At 38.1% G+C, this 15,610-nt stretch overlaps 3 protein-coding genes across 4 annotated transcripts in view; 1 reads left to right on the top strand and 2 right to left on the bottom strand.

The window, feature by feature from the left end:
- Positions 1-2,248, top strand: part of LOC106306135 — a 14,617-nt gene extending 12,369 nt beyond the window's left edge. The window contains exon 2 of the mRNA XM_013742612.1: positions 13-2,248. Coding sequence (XP_013598066.1) covers positions 13-1,902 — 1,890 coding nt within the window. The 3' untranslated portion in view covers positions 1,903-2,248. The remainder of the gene's footprint in view (positions 1-12) is intronic.
- Positions 1-3,985, bottom strand: part of LOC106306137 (transmembrane E3 ubiquitin-protein ligase 1) — a 24,877-nt gene extending 20,892 nt beyond the window's left edge. For both annotated transcript variants that reach the window (XM_013742614.1, XM_013742613.1), the window contains exons 1-6: positions 3,243-3,985; positions 2,994-3,063; positions 2,782-2,909; positions 2,578-2,693; positions 2,428-2,488; positions 2,259-2,328 (exon numbers count right to left, since the gene is read on the bottom strand). In XM_013742614.1, coding sequence (XP_013598068.1) covers positions 2,259-2,328; positions 2,428-2,488; positions 2,578-2,693; positions 2,782-2,909; positions 2,994-3,063; positions 3,243-3,362 — 565 coding nt within the window. In that variant the 5' untranslated portion in view covers positions 3,363-3,985. The remainder of the gene's footprint in view (positions 1-2,258; positions 2,329-2,427; positions 2,489-2,577; positions 2,694-2,781; positions 2,910-2,993; positions 3,064-3,242) is intronic.
- Positions 3,986-7,233: 3,248 nt separating this feature from the next.
- LOC106302290 (3-deoxy-manno-octulosonate cytidylyltransferase, mitochondrial-like) lies at positions 7,234-8,542 on the bottom strand. The gene is made up of 6 exons (XM_013738831.1): positions 8,518-8,542; positions 8,316-8,440; positions 8,084-8,209; positions 7,963-7,967; positions 7,857-7,869; positions 7,234-7,386 (listed from the first exon to the last, which is right to left on the bottom strand). The coding sequence occupies exons 1-6, from the start codon at positions 8,540-8,542 to the stop codon at positions 7,234-7,236; spliced, it is 447 nt and encodes a 148-aa protein (XP_013594285.1).
- Between the last annotated feature and the right edge of the window lie 7,068 nt (positions 8,543-15,610).

Below are 15,610 nucleotides of genomic sequence, written 5' to 3'. Positions count from 1 at the left end.
GAAACAATGCACATGAAGATGGAGAAGGAGAAGGACAAGCTGTCCAAGTCTTGGAAATTTAAATTCAAATATGGGGATGTGATTGAAAGAAAAACGATTTCGACGGAAGACTTGATTCAGGAAGAGAATCCACAAGAAGAAAGTGATTCCCATATGGTAAATGAAGCTGATCGAAAGGCAGGAGTAATGTCTCAGAAAGTCTCCTTTCCTGCGCTTGAACAACAGTCTTGTTTACGAAGAGGAATAACAGCCACTTGTGTGGAAAAGGCCGGTTTGTTTCTAAAGGAAGTTAAAAATTGTTCGCCATTAGATGGTACTCTGAATGATGAATTTAATTCACGCAAGGGATTTGTTGCAGAGACAGAGGTGGTGCAGGAGCCGTATTCACCATGTATGGAAGAAACCGAGGAGAAATCTATCTCAAAAACTTCAGAAATGCCTCACAACTGGACTGTGGTTTTGAAACCTGCAAATGTGGATGCAAGTTTTGAGGAATCTGATGATAGAATATCTTTTATACTGCAACCAAGCTCTTTTACCAATCTGGTGTCAACTGCAGCGAGCAATCAGATGTTATTTGGGTTTATGACTGTTACGACAGATGCAGAAAATGTCAAGCAATCTCAAGGGTGGACTGGTCTGTTGCAGGCGGCTTACTGTGTTCAGCAAGGAGTTATTCACCCCAGAAGATGGAAAAGTGAGCATCAACAGAGAAAGTTCTATAAAACTTGGAAGTTTAAGTACAAATCAAGAATTCTGCAGGAGATTAGTCTACAAGAAGAGGCATCACCGAGATTACTCGCATTCAAGGAGATTGGCAGAATTCAAAAAAATTGGCATCCTACTGAACATGAATCTGCAGACAAATTGCATACAACACCAGGAGTGTCAATGTTTGCTATTAATGCAGCAGCTCGAGCTTTTCAAAACAGAGACTGTGTGGCGTTATGGATTACGAAGGCTACTAGAGTGCTTTCTGCACAGGGTCAAAGGTGGAGTGCTGCTCCTTTGGTAACTTTGCAACGTGAGAAAAGTGGAGGTTCCAAGAGAGAGCGACTCAAGTTCACCCAACAGAGAAACTACAAGTTACGTGTTGATAGAACACCATCACAACACAGGATCCTTGGTTGTGGGAATGTTGGAACTGAGTATAATTTCTTGACTAACAGAACGCCTGCCATTTCTTCGTCTCTTTGGAAAATCAGTTTTTATGGGTGGCATTGTTGGAAAAAGAAAACATTGGAGAAGGCTGGCAAGAAGCAGTGGTGGTTACCATTTGTTATTGACCAATTTAAACAAGGACTTACAACCTGGTTAGGTTTTCCTTTGGTACGAGGGCATTGGTTAATACAACATGGTCTGTTGTGTTTTTGGGAAAATTCAAGAATGGGTGTTCTTCAGTCTAAAGAGGTAACAAGACTTGAAATGGAGGATGCAGGGAACACAAGGCTTGACAAAGACAAGATACAGCTGCAGGCAACTAAAATTCTATTACAAAGACAAGTATATGTGGATCATGCGGCTGTGTCAACAAGAAAGAGCAGACCCTTTTCTGTTTGGCATCGCTGGAGGAGCAAGGACTGCATCCATGGTGGTTCTGAAACCGTGGACCTGCAGTATCACGTTAGAAGCTCTCCAACTGGAGTTGCTGGGTGCTCTTCTTCATTTTCGAACATGACAAAAGTGCTGCCACGACCGTTTTCATTTTTTCAGCTTGAGGACAAGCTGCATCTGAAAGGGCGGGGTATTGATAGGTTCCATATGTTAGCCTTCCAGAAGAAGAACAAAGAAAATGAGGTGGAAGGCAACTTGGGCGAGAAGGAACGCATGTTAAAAGAGTTGATTTGTCAAAGGATGACAAAGACTCTGCGGGAAAGAGAGGCTTTGCTCAAGACTTCATGACTGTCATATAAATAAGACCGATGTTTCATTTTCTAGTTCATGTTGAATATTGTAGAGAGTGCAGACGCCATGAGTCTCCTTTCGTCACGATAGCCATGAGATCGTAATTGAATCCTCAGACACGGATCGCCATGAGATCATGATCTGTGATTCACTTTATCAGCTTTTCGTTTATCCATTTAATCTTGTAAACGTTGGTTTGGGTTTCAGTAAGATCGAGAGTTTCTTTACATATTCAAGATTGATTGTGTTGATAAGGGAGTTCCGAGTTACAAACTTATCAGACAATTCGAAGGTGAGAGATGTAGCAGGAAAGCACATATGAGATGGAAATACAGTTGGTTCCTCCTACTCACAAGCCTTTTGTTTCGACATTATTCTGTCTCTTGGAGATTCTTGAAGTACTTGAGAGGAAAAAATGCCGAGCTGTACGACAACACAACTAGTAAGCTCGCCAGAGATTTGAAGGCATAAGAATTAAAGATAAACAAAGGAATCAGGTGGGAAAGTGGATGATTAATTTACCAGATGATAGGGGTTGGAGAGAAGATAATCGTCTTCGAGGCCTGAATCACCATTCTTTCCGCTGAAATGTACAAAACCTTATTGATACAGAATCTTAAAAAAAAAAAATCGCAATTAGAGTAATCAAATACAGATGTTATAGGAAGAGACCTGTTAGCAACAAGACGGAGCTGACGGAAGGGCCAGATATAAACACCTTCGACTTTAATTTGGGCACCGCCAACATTGTGTTCATTGTCAAAAACGTCATGGAAAACAACAGCACCCTGTCCCCGCTCAAAGTTAATAACAATACCATTTGTGATATATATATATATATATATATATAAAAAAGAAGAAAGAAGAAGTAATGACCTGAACATAGTGGACACCAGTAATCTTAGTAGGACTAGTGACTAACTCGATGACAGAGTTGCCATTTTGATTACGGAAGTCAGGGAACTTGGAAGAGCTATTTACAGTATCTTGAAACTTCCAGGTGCCTGCACATATGAGAGATTGGTGATTACAAAATACGAAGAAGAAGAAGAAGAGATGATGTGTTGTGGGAAAGCAGAAAGCAAAACCTCTGTAAGTTCCTGTTATATTCCAAGGGGAAAATGGTCCGCTGCTTACTTCTTTTTTACCAAAGAGCCACTTGCAACATATATCATTACCAAACACAAATCAGAAAATATGTAGGTAGCTCAACAACAAGGAAGGGGTATGTGATGAAATCATATATGAGGATCGGGATTCAAGTCAAGCAACTCATAAGACTATAAGATTTTATACAAAAAAAAAAAAAAAAAAAAAAAAAAAAGAAAAGGAGAAACCTGATCGCCCCAGGAGGATCGAGAGGTGTCTCTGATGGGTCTGAGTCCATTGGCTTGTTGCGTAACCAGAATCGATAATAAGCACAAGAAAAACCCTAATCCCAAATTCGACTTCTTCATATGGCAATGATGATATTTTTAAAAAAATTACAATGCGGTCTTCTTCTGACAATCAAAAATGCATATCATAAAAAGAAGAAGAGAGAGAGAGAGAAAGGAAGGTTGCTTCAAGTGAAGTCAAACCAACCGAAATCGGAACGAAAGAGAGAAAGTGAGAGCCCAACAAACTGATATTTTGAGAGACGAAAGAAGAAGAAGAAGAACCAAATTGATTTTGATGCTTTCTTCTAACCACAACAAACAAATTAGAGATTAAAATTATTTATTTGTTGTTCGTCTCCACACCAAACCTAGCAGCAACTAGACACATAAACAACATTTATTTAGGACTTCTGCTCAGATTCCAACTCCCCATTTCGTATGATCGAGATCAATCATACATACAGCTTCAATTTGACTTTTGACATATTCAACCAATTAATTAAAAACAATGAGAGATTCCCAGCCAGGTGTGGTGAGAAGGTGAGGTCGTTCGAGATTCTCTCTATCCGACTCTCTGATTCCACCCTCCTTCCTTCCTTCCTTCCTTCTCACGATAGTTTAATTTCTTTTTTTTTATATAACAAAGGAAAATGTGAAGAACGTCAGCCAACAGAACTAGAAACTTGGAAACAGGAGTTACTTTCACTCTCTTTCTCTTCTCTTCTCTTCTCTCTTTTTTTTTTTTTTAAATCTTATATCTTCTTGTTCCAAGAAAATATTTAATCAGTTGTTAATTAAACCGAGATCTATGCATAATGCATATGATAGCACATTCAAATCTATGTCAACTTTATAACATTCATACGTTGACCAAAAATATATGTATAACCAACTTTTTTACTTCTCTCTTACATTTACGAAAAACATCAAGTAATGGTGATGGTAATACCACATAAATTTCAATTTAATTTGCCAAATTAATTACAAATTCATGAATCTCATCAGTTTCGTTTAATACTGGATTTTCAAAACTGATGCTGACATATATATATATATATACTAATGGTCTAGCGTCGGGTTCGTATATTTTATTCTTAAATGAATTTACTATTTATTTTATGGTCTTAATAAAAAAAATATGTTCAAATATATGAAGTGGATATATGTCGAAAGATAATGATTTTTTTCTCATTTATTTTATAGTGGTTAGCAACCGTGGTGTATAACTTTGTTTTGAAGTTACTTAGATCATGTGAAATATCATAATTGGTTGTGACTTATCGATTCAATTAAAGTAAAATAAAAAGTTAATAATCGTAACAAAGTAAATTCAGTTGAAATTGTAAATTTGATGTTCGAGAAGGAAAAATGTAAATGCTTGTGTTTGTTTTTGTGATTATCTTGTTTGAAGGAAAATAATAAATTGTTTCATTCTCTTAAAGTGGTAACAATCTTCGCATATTTTGTCTATATCAAAGATGTGACAATTTTGTTGGGGGCTTCTTCGTCGATGTATTGGTTAAATAATTTTTTTTCAAAAGGATCGTGAACCCAATAAGTGGATTTTTAATCATGCTCTAGCATTGATTGAGGTTGAATTGACTATTTTCCCAGAATAGCTTATCAAATAATATTTTTCCTTCTTCAAAATTGTGTATGCAAAACAAACGGCAGAGTTTGTGTCTGAAGAGTTTTTATCATAGCTGTCAATGCTTTTGTCTGACTTATAATTGTTGAAAGTATCTGATACAATATTTCTTTTTGAATATAGTAGAGATATATGTTTCTCTGTGAATCTTTTTCTTTGTTTAATATCTAGTATAGAACTTTTGTTAGATGGCGGTCATTGCTATATTAATAATTGTAGTTGTTTTCTTTTTTGCTGTCAACTTTTTGGTTGTTGTTAATTTTTCTGTATATGTTGTTTATTTGAGGGGTTTTTCATAAGGTGGTTATGTTTTACTGTAATTTGGAGATTTTATACCAACCCATTTGCAACACTTGGTTGTTTAGATGTTAGATTCTTGTACGTTTAGTAATTTGGCATATGATCTAAATGATAACATTGATATGACATTTTTGTTTTGGAGCTGGAATCTGTATTTACTTGCACATTTTCCAATTCTTACTCTGCTTGATTTTTAGTTGATAATTGGATATCCATCTATATATTAGGAATCGGTTTTGGAAATTTCTTCAAAGTAAGTTGTAGTAAAATTCCATAAAAATACTCCGACTAATTTTGTTAAGTATTTTAACACCCAAATTTTTTCGCTATCCATTTTAATATCCAAACTAATTTTTTTTCTTATTTTAATACACAAAATTTAAATTTGTGTCCATTTTATACCCAAACTTTATTTATTTCAATCAAAAAAGTTAATAAATTTCAAAAAAAAATTTAATTTTTTTCTAAAATTCACAAAACAATCTTAAAAATTCTAGTTTTACTTTAAGTTTTAGAAATAAAAGTAATTAAATTGTGGATAAATCTTAAATTGTGTAATAAAAGTTTTAAGTTTTAAATATCAAATTTAGTTTATTTTTAGAAATAGAAAACAATTTTATTTATTTTTCATTCAAAATTAAGTTTTTTCTAAATTTTAAACTATCTCCATAATTTAGTTAATTTCTTTCCTACAACTTAAAATAAATGTGGGAATTTTAAAAAACAATTCTTAAATTTTGGATATTTTCAAGGTTTCGTTTTGAACTTATTAATATTTTATTAAAATAAATAAAAATTGGGTACTAAAATAGGCAAATTTTAAAATTTTGTATATTAAAATGAAATTTATATATTAAAATGAGTAAAATAAATAGTTGGAGAATTAAAGTGGGTAGCGAAAAAATTTGAGTATTAAAAAACTTAACAAAATTTAGTGGTGTATTTTTATGGAATTTTCTCTTAATTATATTATTATATTTATTAATACTCATTTCATTATAGTGTTACTATCATCACTTATGTAATTCGGAAACTTTCTATATTTACCTTCTGAGACAATAATTATTAGACGTCTTTGTAATAGAGTTGAGAAATTAACATTTGCATATTATGCATTTGTTTTGGGTAATAGTTTTGGGCTCTAATTTCAGGACATATATTTATAGAACCAAAGTCATTAGCAAAGAAAACAGAAGATATAAATGATTAATATTTGTGAAGAAAATCAAGATAGCCAAAGATCTGCGATTCGGAACCCAACAGCTCCACCATGCCTTCCCGTTAGACAATGTCAAAGTATGAAGAAGGATGCACATAATGAAATATGTTTCAAATATGGCCTGGAGGACCGTAAGATTTTTATCAGACAATGGCTTTCCAACAGAATCAAGCAGCTGTTAAGCAGTCACTTTGAGACAGCGCTAATCCCAGACTTGCTGAAGCCAAAAAATCCCCGACCCTTTCCTCCATGTTTCCAGTTATGTATTCCTGAGATCTAAGCAACATAACTCATTTCAAATGAAATTTGTTTTTCTGCTTTCCAGCTCTTTAAGGATAAGAAAACACAAGTGTAAAATAGATTTTCAACAGATCGATACAGTCATAAGTTTAACACTGGCATTACTAAGTTCACATAGACGGAAAACCTAAAGACTCTGCATCTGGTGAAGCCTTCTAACAAGATCCCATCAACAGAGAATATAAATATATGTACAGGTGCAAGAGAATAAACGAAACCTTAATAAGCAACCGATTTTCTTGAGGTGGCTGCCAACAGAACAACATTTATAAGAAGCCTAATCCATGTTTTGTGCAAGATGATAGATAAAAGGAGCTATCCGTAAAAACCTAAACATAAAGCATACACATAAGGTACTAATATGATTAGGTTCTCTGCATGCTTAGCTTGTTACTTCTACAGGAAAGGTACATGACAAGTTATAAAAGAAAAGGTACCTTCAGAGTCAGAGCATAAGAAGAAAGACTTGAGCATAGTCAAGTCTATGTAGATCTTCCATGTTGACTCCACCCAAATGTCGCTGCTCCCTCATGTGCAAGAACATGTGCAAGAACTTCTCCTTCATCGCTTACAGCTGTCCATAACTCCATCGCATGTGCTACCATCCTATCAACAAACACAAAAGAGTAAACTTCCTGATCCATTAAACATTAGTATTCTCATGGATATAGTAACAAAAAACAAAGACCGTCTTGCCTACTAAGAGCCAAGCTCTTTGGAACAGACTGCTAGCACAACCTGCCTCATTTCATTAGCTACTTTATTTAATAAGGGAAGGGGATACTTGGTTGAGAGAGGCTGAATGGTCCAGGATCGCTTTTACGCGAGAAAGGGGGACCACCCTCTGAGCCTAAGTAACCAAGCCAGGGTGAAAGAAAGATGAGATAGTTTGGGATTAAAATCCATTTTAACCTCCTTGTTTTCTCCAAAAATTCCAGTAAGCAGTCTCAGAAGCGTATGGGAAGCGTGACCTGACTGAACACATCTTCCGGGGAAGATTATACATGCCATCTACTCCTTGCAGTGCCACATGGTATAATAGGGATTGAGTAAGAAAAATACGGCTTAAATCTAAAACAGACAAACAATAAGTAAAGCAATTCACCTTCACGAATGGCCTGAGATAGAGAAAATGTGAAACAAAAAGCTCCGTCCAATTAGATGTCGTAGCTGAAAGGAGAAGCATGTAAGGAAATCTGGATTGACGTTACCATTCCTAAAGCACAGAAAACATAAGTGATTACAACTTGAGCATATAGGCAAGTATATAATAAGATTATTTATAATACCAACACACAGAAGACAAAAAAAATATTACGTGTTATAAGGAACCAAACCACTTGAGATATAGACAGTATAGCCACGGTTGTCCACCACACATTTGACTCGGTTAGGATCATCTCCGTCTTCTGGTTTTAATGACGTCACCGCTGTGCTAAATACTGCATCAGGTGCTACCTAAAATTCACAACCATTGGAACACTATTCAACTGCTTCTAAAGTTTCAAGACAGTCCAATTGTATTATATTAAGATGAAACATGTAATTCCAACTAAAGCAGAACCTGAAGTGCTTTGACAATACTGTCTATAATCTCAGGCTCAATGAGTTGTTCATCTCCTTGAATGTTAAGGACCACATCATACTTCTTCTCCAGATTTTCTATTGCTTCGCTGCACAGCTCAGTACCTACAGATCCACCAAATGATACATAGCTTAAGCCAAGAGAACAAAACCAAATCAGGGGATTACAGAAATATACATACCATTTCTGTAAGACTCTGAAGTCATGATGACATCAGCACCAACCCCACGACAGCAATCCACAATCCTTTATCATCCGTTGCTACTTGCTGCAACTGATAAGTACAAAAAGAATACAACAAAACATCTTGTAACCTCAACAGTCATAACTTATAAGATAACAAAAAAAGATTCAAACTGACGAGCTTCCAATCAAAAGCATGCCAATTGAGTGGGAGAGATATGTATTACGAGAGATGTTGGAGAGAAGATCTCATATTGGAAATAATATAAGGGACTTGAGTAATATATAAGGAATTTAGGTCACTCTACTTATCGCCAATTGGTTTTAAGTTGGAAGCCCAAGAAACTTGTCATGGTATCAGAGCCAGCCCAACACCCTGACCCATTAATCCGGCCAGGAAAGTGGCCTGATCATCCCATTAGCTGATGACCCATAGAAGGCTCGGTTCTTCGAGATAGCTAGAAAAGAAGCATTATCTCGGAGGGGTATATGATGGATTCTGCGAGATTAATGGTTATACGCACCATTATCTCGAGGGAGGGGGTTGGAGAGAAGATCCCACATTGGAAATAATATAAGGGACTTGAGTAATATATAAGTGACTTGGGCCACTCTACTTATTACAGTTAATTGATTAAAAGCTGCCTCGGTTTTCATTCACGAAAACAGAGCCGCTTATCTACAAGAACCTCACATCTCAAATTTTTCTTCTTTTCCAAGTTACTATCAATCGAACAAGATGACAGACATTGGGAGCACACCTAAGAGGCGTACTATCTCATCGTATGACCTCACCTCCGGTGACAACCCTGGTGCAGTAATTTCATCCCCGTTACTTAACGGTACGAATTATGATGAATGGGCTATTAACTTGCGTATGGCCTTAAGTTCACGCAAGAAATTTGGCTTCATTGATGGAAGCATTCCGAAACCTCCAGCAGACTCCTCTAACCTTGAAGATTGGATAGCGAATAATCACCTCTTGGTCGGATGGATCAACAAGACCATTGAGCCAAAACTACGGAGTTCTATATCTACTCGAGAGGTAGCACAGGAGCTGTGGGAGATAATCAAGAAGAGATTCTCTGTGAAGAGCGGCGCACGGCTGCAACAACTTCGCAATTCCCTAGCAACTTGCAAACAGAATGGAACGTCAGTTGATGACTACTTTGGCAGGCTCACGAAAATATGGGATGGAATTCGTGAGAGTATGAACTCTAAGAAGTGTACCTGTGGAAAGTGTGAGTGTGATCTAAACGCAGCTCACGAATCAGAGCGTGAAATTCTGCGGGTTCATGATTTTCTCTCGGGACTGGATGACTCGGCTCACGGCGTTATCCGTTCTCAAATATGTGCGATCACACCACTTCCAGACCTTGATAGTGTGTATCAAACTATTGTTCAGAATGAGACCATCCGCTCAAATGTCACACAAGAGACTCCGGCTATGAGCTTTGCCTCACAGGTCACGACACCAACTTATAATCGTGATCAGACTTTTCGACCAGTTAATAAAGATCCTTCCAGGAAGTGCTTAGTTTGTGGCAAGATGGGTCATGAGGCAAGTGCCTGCTTCAAAGTTGTTGGATATCCTGAGTGGTATGGAACTTCAGATCGTGGTGGACGTGGTGGCTCAGGACGTGGTCGTGGATCCACGCCTCGTGTAAACAGCACGCAGATCATAGGAGCAAATGCCGCTACTGTTACTCCGGTGACCTTAACAGAAGCTGACAGACAAGGCTTGACTGGTATCTCTGATGACCAATGGAAGATCATTCAACGTATGGTGGGAAGCACATCTAAACAAGACTCTTTGAGTAGTAAGCCTAACTGCAACGAATGGATACTGGACACTGGTGCTAGGCACCATATGACTGGACTGGCTGAGTGTCTAGAGAACATTCGTTCTATACTTCCAGTGTCTGTACGGTTGCCTACAGGAACAAACTCACTTGCTTCTAAACAAGGAACCATTCGGTTAAATCCACATCTGATACTTCAGAATGTTTTCCTTGTTGATGGATTTGACACAAACTTAATATCTTTTGGTCAATTGGTTACTGACAATGGTTTGATCGGACAGATTACTGACAAACTCTTGTTATTACAGGACCGCAATACGAAGACGCTGATTGGGATGGTTGAAAGAGAGAGAGAGGGACTTTACCGGCTCTGCTGTGCTGCGCCAATCCTGTCGTCGCATACAAGTGTTGGTGAAGACTCCATCTTGTGGCATCGTCGTTTAGGCCATCCATCTTCTCGTATTGTTAGTTTGCTTCCTGGTGTTAGTAGTCATAAGGATTCTTTTAAAAACTGTGATGTCTGCTTCAGAGCTAAACAAACTCGCCAATGTTTTTCTGAAAGTTCAACTTATTCTAATGCAAGATTTGATTTAATTCATTGCGACTTATGGGGTCCGTATCGTACAACGGCTTTGTGTGGCACAAGATACTTCTTAACTATTCTTGATGATCACTCTAGAGCTGTCTGGGTGTACCTTTTGCAAGATAAGACGTCAGTCTCACGACATCTCATGGATTTTATAGCTTTGGTCAACACACAGTTCTCAAAGAAAGTCAAGACAATTCGAAGTGATAATGGAACAGAATTTGTGTGTCTGTCTCGATTTTTTCAAGAGAATGGAATTCATCATGAGACTTCTTGTGTGTACACACCACAACAAAATGGCCGAGTAGAGCGTAAACACAGACACATACTTAATATTGCTCGAGCCTTGAGATTTCAAGCTCATCTTTCTATTGAATATTGGGGCGAGTGTGTGAAGACTGCAGTCTATCTCATGAACCGGACTCCTTCTCAACTTCTTGATGGTAAGACTCCTTTTGAAAAGCTGTATGGGAGAACTCCATCATTTTATCATCTTCGGGTCTTTGGGTGTCTTGCCTATGCTCATAACATTAATCACAAAGGAGATAAATTTGCGGCAAGAAGTCGAAAGTGTATATTTCTTGGATATCCAGTAGGAAAGAAAGGGTGGTTACTGCTTGATTCAGAAACGCAGAGTATCTTTACGTCGCGGGACGTTGTTTTCTGTGAAGATATCTTCCCATTGGATGCTTCTTCTGACAAATCTGATAATCATGAGCCCGCGTCTGAACTACAAGAGGCTACTCTCGATGACACTGACTCTGATAGTGGTACATCCGACGATGTGCAACCTGAAACAGAGGAAGGTGTACTGGATACTGCACCTGCAGCTGAGGATATACCGATGGCTCCTGCGGAGGTTCCCGAGGAGATTCCTCCGACTGTTGAAATAAATACACCGGCTACTGAGGTTGATGAGGTTTTAGGAAGAGGACATCGTCCAAAAATTCCTTCCACTCGATTGCGAGACTTCGTCGTTAATACGGTTACTCTTGACTCTTCTCTCTCTCTCTCCACTACTTCACCATCTCCTCAGTCGTCTTCAGGTTCGGTCTATCCTATCTCTGATTATCTCTCTAGTCATAAATTTTCTGACCAACATCGCAGCTTCCTGGTGGCGATATCATCTCATCATATTCCTAAATCGTTTAAGGAAGCAATTCTTGACAAGATATGGAAGGATTCTATGGGTACTGAAGTTACAGCTTTGGAGAGCCAGCATACGTGGGATGTGGTGCCATTGCCACCAGGTAAGAAACCACTTGATAACAAATGGATATATACAATTAAGTATCGATCGGACGGAAGTATTGAACGACCAAAGTCGAGATTAGTTGTATGTGGTAATCGCCAGAAACATGGAGTTGACTATACAGACACATTTTCACTAGTTGCGAAGATGACTACGGTGAGAGTATTTCTGGATTATGCGTGTAAGTTGGGTCATGAGGTTCATCAGATAGATGTTCACAATGCGTTTCTTCATGGGGATCTTCACGAGGAAGTATACATGAAAATTCCTCAAGGTTTTTCTTCTACAGATAAGAATCTGGTCTGTAGACTTCGCAAATCTTTATATGGCTTGAAGCAGGCGCCTCGTTGTTGGTTTGCCAAGTTAACAGATGCTCTTCTCAAGTATGGGTTTACTCAAACCAAGTCTGATTATTCCTTGTTTGTTTACTTCAAGCAAGGAGTGTCCATTCGCACCTTGGCTTATGTGGATGACCTGATTATATCAGGAAGTACTCCGAAGGATATCAAACTCATAAAAGACTATCTCTCGACTTGTTTTCACATGAAGGATCTTGGTCTTCTCAAATACTTTCTGTATATAGAGGTTGCTCGAAGCCCGTCTGGTTTCTACTTATGTCAGCGTAAGTACGCTACTGATATTGTCACTGAAGTCGGATTGCTTGGTTGTAAACCGGCTGGAGCCCCTATGGATCAAAATCATCAACTTAGTCAAGCTGATGGTCCTACAATTTCTGAGCCAGAACGGTATCGGAGACTTGTTGGCCGGTTTATTTATCTTGCTGCGACAAGACCAGACTTAACGTATGCTGTACACATTCTTTCACAATTTATGCAAGATCCTAAAGAAGATCATTGGACTGCTGCACTGAAGGTGGTACGATACTTGAAGGGAACTTTGGGTCAAGGTATTTTTCTGGATGCGAAGTCATCTCTCCACTTGACTGGCTGGTGTGATTCTGATTGGGGAGGATGTCACACTACTCGGCGCTCTCTGTCTGGTTGGATAGTTCAGCTCGGAACCTCTCCCATCGCGTGGAAAAGCAAGAAACAAGACACTGTGTCTTGCTCATCGGCAGAGGCCAAATACCGTGCTATGGGAGCCATCACTAAGGAGTTGTTAGGATTAAAGTCTTTACTTCGGGAACTTGGAGTGAATCACAAGGAACCAATGACACTGTTTTGTGATAGTCAACCAGCAATTCATATTAGTTCAAATCCGGTGTTTCATGAAAGGACTAAGAATATAGAGATTGAGTGTCGTTTCATACGAGATGAAATCGTCAAGGGTGTTCTAAAACCATCATATGTCTCCACTAAAGAGCAGTTAGCGGACATCTTTACGAAAGCATTGGGACGCAAAGAGTTCGACATTTTCTTGTCCAAGCTGGGCATTCGTAACTTACATGCTCCACCTTGAGGGGGGGTATTACGAGAGATACTACATAGATTTGTGTATATCTATATTTCCTATTCTAGTTATTAACATTATTGATACTAGGTTTAGGAGATCTTATGATGGTTGTATAAATACTTGGCTGCGGCCACATTAATAGAGGGGTTAACATTCATCGATTCATAAACTTGTCAATATGTAACCTTGTTAGTATCAAACTTGGGCTCCCGTTTCTGTATAAGTGACTGCACCAAAAAAAAAGTTGACATGATCATTTGTGAGATTCTTGTTAGAAGGTTACGTTTTGTGTGTAGAAATATAGCAAAATGCAAGGCTGTATTTTCGATTGCAAAACTTATCTATTTAGATTCTAAGTATAGGTTAGAGTATAAGAACGATATGTACGTCGATCTTTTGTGTACCAACAACGCTGGAGCTTGCTTTTGCTCTGTAAACATCGGAGGTTCCTTGAACGTTTCTCCATGTTTCAGCGTTTTGCTGGGGGATTCCGCCACGCGATCAAGACGTTATGGTGACCTAGTTGGTGCAAGTTCCTGAGAATTTACAGCAGTTAAACTGAGAATATAGAAGGCGAGAAGAAGATGAAGTTTATAGCAATTTGGGCATAAAGCCCACACGAAATTAAGTACCAATCGAATCCATTTTAAAGCCCACCAAACGTAAAGAACATGCAATTCCGGCGATTTTTTTTATGCCACACGTCCGAAAATGCTCACCCATATCTGCTGATGTGGCTTTATGAAGAGAGATCAAAGCCTCCTTTATTTATATAGATATGGAAATCATTAGTCTGTATTTTTGACTGGCTAGTTAATTAAAGATATTTGACTGGTTTAGTCCACTGGTGTTATAAATCATATTGTGGATGTTCATAACCGGCTCGGTTCATAACCGGCCCAATGCTAGAGAGAGAGAGTCGACCGTGAGGAGAGAGAGAGAGAGAATCGGTATCTTGCATTTTCCTTATTAGATTATGATTTGTACTCTTTCCATATTTGTATTTCCTTTCTTTAGTCTTTCCATTATTATATGACGGTGTAATTCCCTATATATAAAGGGCTCCTTATGTTTATGAATAATACAGAAACATAGATTATATTCTCTAGTTTCACAAAACGTTATCAGCACGATAGAATCTAAATCTTTAAGCTAAAACAAACCGCCTAAAACTCTAACACTAATCGGCGAACATCCTTACCGGCGAACCATCCTAATCCCGATCGCGAAACCTTACATCCCGATCCTTGTTTGCAATATGTTCTCGATCAGCTTCAGCTTAGGCGTTCCTGACCCTAGCTCAGACGATCTCGGCTTGTTCAACCTCAGCTCACAAACAAGACGATCTAAGACAGCTCGCGACCCGATCAGCACGTTGGACAGCTCGTGTTCCCGATCTCAGCAATCAGACAGCTCGGGACAACATCATCTCGCGTTCCGATCAGTTCCAGCTCGCGGTTCATCTCTTTGGTGGTCCATTCAACCTGACTTGAGGTTAAGGTAATTTGAAACCTTAAAGAGAACCCCTAATCAAATTTGATTGTTTGATAAGAATCGAAACCATAAAAACTACAAGGACAACATCATCTCGCGTTCCGATCAGTTCCAGCTCGCGGTTCATCTCTTTGGTGGTCCATTCAACCTGACTTGAGGTTAAGGTAATTTGAAACCTTAAAGAGAACCCCTAATCAAATTTGATTGTTTGATAAGAATCGAAACCATAAAAACTACAAACCCTAATAGTATGATCTAATGTTGAAATCAAAACCATAGGGTAATAGATCAAAACCCCAATGAGTAAATCGAAGCTCATAATCATAAGTTCGATACCCCAAACCCTAATCGAGATTGATTGTTTGATCAATTAAAATTAAAACATTAATGGTTTTGAATCTCAAAACCCCAATGATCTAAGATCAAAATCGAAACCCTAATATCCATGATCCTAGCCGCATACATGCTTATTGCATGAATTCATGAAATCAATTTTATATAAAACCCTAATACTAAAACACATTCGATTTTATAAACCCTAATT

This window comes from Brassica oleracea, chromosome C7 (assembly GCF_000695525.1).
Source record: "Brassica oleracea var. oleracea cultivar TO1000 chromosome C7, BOL, whole genome shotgun sequence".
Taxonomy (NCBI): domain Eukaryota; kingdom Viridiplantae; phylum Streptophyta; class Magnoliopsida; order Brassicales; family Brassicaceae; genus Brassica; species Brassica oleracea.
Note: the sequence above shows the minus strand (reverse complement) of the source record. Positions and strands in the feature narration are given on the sequence as shown.

Bases quoted from the DNA above. Each gene is read 5' to 3' on its own strand.
- LOC106302290 (XM_013738831.1), bottom strand. From the start codon at position 8,542: ATGACTTCAGAGTCTTACAGAAATG. The intron at 8,441-8,517 runs GTATGTATATTT...GTGGATCTGTAG, and splicing joins TTCAGAGTCTTACAGAAATG to GTACTGAGCTGTGCAGCGAA. The intron at 8,210-8,315 runs GTTCTGCTTTAG...TGTGAATTTTAG, and splicing joins GTATTGTCAAAGCACTTCAG to GTAGCACCTGATGCAGTATT.